The 4,250-nt window shown below is 51.0% G+C and overlaps 1 protein-coding gene across 1 annotated transcript in view; it reads right to left on the bottom strand.

Moving 5' to 3' along the window:
* Window positions 1-1,173: 1,173 nt before the first annotated feature.
* Window positions 1,174-4,250, bottom strand: part of LOC121688933 (zonadhesin) — a 63,047-nt gene continuing 59,970 nt past the window's right edge. Inside the window, exons 82-87 of the mRNA XM_042068846.1 lie at window positions 4,054-4,151; window positions 3,771-3,877; window positions 3,521-3,609; window positions 3,295-3,329; window positions 2,830-2,955; window positions 1,174-2,036 (exon numbers count right to left, since the gene is read on the bottom strand). Of these exons, the coding sequence (XP_041924780.1) occupies window positions 1,740-2,036; window positions 2,830-2,955; window positions 3,295-3,329; window positions 3,521-3,609; window positions 3,771-3,877; window positions 4,054-4,151 (752 nt within the window). The 3' untranslated portion in view covers window positions 1,174-1,739. The remainder of the gene's footprint in view (window positions 2,037-2,829; window positions 2,956-3,294; window positions 3,330-3,520; window positions 3,610-3,770; window positions 3,878-4,053; window positions 4,152-4,250) is intronic.

Raw genomic sequence — 4,250 nt, 5'->3', positions numbered from 1 at the left:
GTGTGTGTGTGTGTGTGTGTGTGTGTGTGTGTGTGTGTGTGTGTGTGTGTGTGTGTGTGTGTGTGTGTGTGTGTGTGTGTGGAAACAAACAGCAGACAGAAATAGGTATGATGAACAGCTGCAGGAGAGAGGAAACACACAGACCTGTGATAGAAAATGTAAACACACCCAGAACCCTAAAAGCCTTTGAAACCCCCAGCTATTCTGTTCCTCAGGCAGAAATACATCTGTTGCTGGGGCAGCAGCGGAGCCCCGGGGAGCGGCCGAGACCTGCTGGGGGGCCGTGCAGCCGCCCAGACGTGCTGACAGGCTCGCTGTCCCGCAGGGCCTGGCAGATCGTCAATCGCACTGCACTGGGATTTTCCCTAATCTACACGATAGGGAAGCCGAGTGTGAGGTGTCTGCCGGTTGGACCAGCTCCAGAACACACACACACACACACACACACACACACACATTAGGGGCATTAAGTTGTCCCCCCTGACCCTCTCTGTCTGTCCGCAGGCTATTGGCCCAGAGGGAGGTACCAGAGTCCAAAGAGAGAGGGAGGAGAGAGAGAGAGAGCGAGGGAAGGGAGAGGAAGGAGAGAGAGAGAGAGCGAGGGAAAGAGAAAGAGAAGGATAGAGGGAGATAGGGGAGATGGATGGAGGCAGAGAGGGTGCTGAGTTGGCAGCTGATGGTTGAGTGACACGGCCTCCGACGTCCACGAGCTACAGCCTGGCACAGCGCGGCAGCCTGGCAGGACTAAAGCGGGGGAGGATGAGGGGGGGGGGGGATGGGGAGAGGCACATGCAGATATGCCAGCCATGTGGGATGTGCCAGCCTGTCCAACAGTAGTCCGGTTAAAGCACAGTGATGCCACCACACTGGCATGGACCCTGACCTGAAGGGCATGTGGAGCTGGCACCCCCCACCCTCACGTCCCAAACTGCCCAGTTTGTAGTGGCTTTGTGGCCCTGCGACACTGGGGGTCACCGTGGCATTATAAACAGTATGTCCTGACACGAGCAGCATCAGAGACACTCTAGGGAAGAACATGGAATGTACGTATATGTTTTATTACCATGGAAAAAAATGGCTTCGGTTTTTAAACAGACAATGTAAACGTACCGATTGATCAAGTCACACTTGCTGTTTGATTTAAATGACTATTAGTGTTTATTTTTACTTAAACTCAGTACATGGAACCCAGGGCCAAACACAGAGAATAGTGAACAGGGTAACCTACATAAAAATAAACTCAAGTCAGACACATTTACACAAACAAACACACACATGCACACATTGCCTGTATGGACATGACCTTTCAATAAGTACATAGATTGTACAAGCATGACAACACTGTCAGGGAACTTTTTTAGGTGTAGGTGAGAAAGCATGACTTAACACTGTGTCAAATAGATTCTCCAGGCGTGTGTGTGTGTGTGTGTGTGTGTGTGTGTGTGTCAGGACTCCCCCACAGTACTGTGTGAGGTTAGTGGCTCATGCAGGCCCATCTCAGTCTCTGCAGGTAGGTACAGCACACCTGTCCTGCCTGAGGAGTTTCTCTCTCACTCTCTCAGAACTGGAGAGTCTGTTTCAGAATGATCTCTCAGGCTCTAGAGAGGGCTTTGCTGTGTGTGTGTGTGTGTGTGTGTGTGTGTGTGTGCGCGTGCGTGTGTGTGTGCGTGTGTGTGTGTGTGCGCCTGTGTGTGTGTATGTATGTGTGTGTGTGTGCGTGCAATGTGTGTGTGTGTGTTTTAGACAATGGGCTTTGCTGTGTCCTGACTCTCGGCCTTCTGCTGGGAGACGCTGCGGTCGCTCTCTGACCTCAGCTCCTGTGACTTGGTGTGTGTGTCGGCCGCGTGTGTTCTCTCCGTCACGAGAGAGCTGTGTGGTGTGTGCTGAGCAGAGTGTATCTTCTCAGACGCGACTGCTGTCTGGGGCGTGATCCGAGAGAGCCTCTCTCTCATCTCCTGCAGCCTCTTGGCCACGCTGTGCTGCCGCAGGCCCAGGAGCAAGGTCCTCTCCCTAGCCTCGGCTGCCTCTGAAGGTGCCTGCCCAAAAAAGAGACAGAGAAAAACAGGGCTGACTTATGACTTATAAGAGTATAAGTATAAGTATATATACTCTTTTGATCCCGTGAGGGAAATTTGGTCTCTGCATTTATCCCAATCCGTGAGTTAGTGAAACACACTCAGCACACAGTGAAGTGAAGCACACACTAATCCCGGTGCAGTGAGCTGCCTGCAACAACAGCGGCACTCGGGGAGCAGTGAGGGGTTAGGTGCCTTGCTCAAGGGCACTTCAGCCGTGCCTACTGGTCGGGGTATGAACCGGCAACCCTCCGGTTACAAGTCCGAAGTGCTAACCAGTAGGCCACGGCTGCCCCACACCTAAAAGTCTTTCCTAATGCCAAAATCATGCACTTGCAATATCACGAACACACCACACACACACACACACACACAAATACAAATTTGCATGAGACGTTCCTGTTATAAAGTAAGCCCCCACTGTGACATGGCCAAGGTATTAGAGGCAGAATGGATAGGGTGTAAATCCCAGTGCTCCTGCTGCTCTTGACCCTGAAAATGATCCTGAATCCTCATCCAGCCCTAATCCACCCCAGGAGGAGTTTGCTCTTGGTGTGTTTTTAAAAATAAGTCTAGAATCTCGGAGTGACTGTGTCCCTGAGTCATCTTTAAAAGTTAACTGAGTATAAAGTTTGGTGTGAAATTAAGTGTGTCTAAAGTTAGTGTGATGTTAGCTCAGAAAAAAGTTATTGTGAAGTGTGTATGAAGTTAGTGTGAAGGTAAGTGTGATGCGCACAGTGCAGCACAATGTTACCTGCGAGAGAGTGTGTGTGTGAGGCCCCGATGAGCGTTGCGTGTGTGCGACTCGGTTCAACAGCTGTGTGTCCAACTGCAGGTAAACCTCATTAAGCCGCTTTATCTCCTGTTCCATACACAACACCTGCAATACACAACAGACACAGGGTGGGGGTGGGGAGGAGAGAGAGGGGGAGAGGGAGAAGGAGAGGCAGAGGGAGGGAGGGAGAGAGAGGGAGGGAGAGGGAGGGAGAGGAAGAGAGAGGGAGGGAAGGAGAGGGAGAGAGAGGGAGGGAGAGGAAGAGAGAGGGAGGGAGAGGAATTGGGAGAGAGAGAGGGAGAGGCAGAGGCAGAGGTAGAGGGAGGGAGAGAGAGGGAGAAAGTTGATCGTATTATGGAAGGAAAAACAAGAGAACAGAGGGAGAGAACTTCTGCTGAGAAAAACGAGGAGCATTACAGTCCACTGTGGTCAGCTGTCAATCACCTGAGTAGGAGGGGCTCCATGACTCCTCACAGCTCCTGTGAGGAGAGATGGGGAGGGGAGAGGAGAGAGGAGGAGGGGAGATGAGAGGAGAGGAAAGGAAAGGAGAGGAGGGGAGAGGAAAGGAGAGGAGAGGAGAGGAGAGGAGAGAGAGGGGAGGAGAGGTTACAAGGAATCATGATTGTGCTGACTGCATGGGAAATACTGACAATCCAGACAGACTCCAGACCTGCAGAGGGCAATAGTTCATCAGGCTGTCTTGCCGGACAGAGCTCATTAAGAAGGTGCTCCAGTTTGAAGTATTTGTATTTCTGAAGCCTGAGGTAAAGACAGCAAGCACATACAAATTTCAATTCTACTGAACAAGGTTTACAGCAATATCAGTGTAGCAACAACAAATGGCAAACATAACCCCTCAACACATTTCCTCAAACAGTTTGGAATTGGAACAGTGTATGTGTGTGTGTGTGTTTGTCAACCTCTCCTGAAGCAAGCGAGGTGAGAGGTGTGTGTCAGGGGACAGTTTCACGCTCAGAAAGTCCTCGACGACAGTCCCTCGAAAGCTCCTGGTGCTCTCATCCTCTATCTGCAGGGGTTAACACATATCATAACAAGGTCAGTATGAGTGTGTGAGTGTGTGTGTGTGTGTGAGTGTGTGTGTGTGTGTGTGTGTGTTGTACTTACCCTGCTCTGGTCCTCAGTGAAAGTATGTGTGTGTGTGTGTGTGTGTGTGTGTGTGTGTGTGTGTTGTACTGTACTTTCCTTGCTGTGTTCCAGTGTGAAAGAGAGTGTGAACAGCTGTAGCCCCAGTGCAGACAGGGCCTTGTGGAACGCCTCCATAAAGTCTCTGGGTCTGGCTCCTGACACAAGACAGAGACAGAGAAGAGTGGTCACACACACACACACACACGCACACACACACACACACACACACACACACACACACACACACACACACA

This window comes from Alosa sapidissima, chromosome 17 (genome assembly GCF_018492685.1).
Source record: "Alosa sapidissima isolate fAloSap1 chromosome 17, fAloSap1.pri, whole genome shotgun sequence".
Classification (NCBI taxonomy): domain Eukaryota; kingdom Metazoa; phylum Chordata; class Actinopteri; order Clupeiformes; family Clupeidae; genus Alosa; species Alosa sapidissima.
Note: the sequence above shows the minus strand (reverse complement) of the source record. Positions and strands in the feature narration are given on the sequence as shown.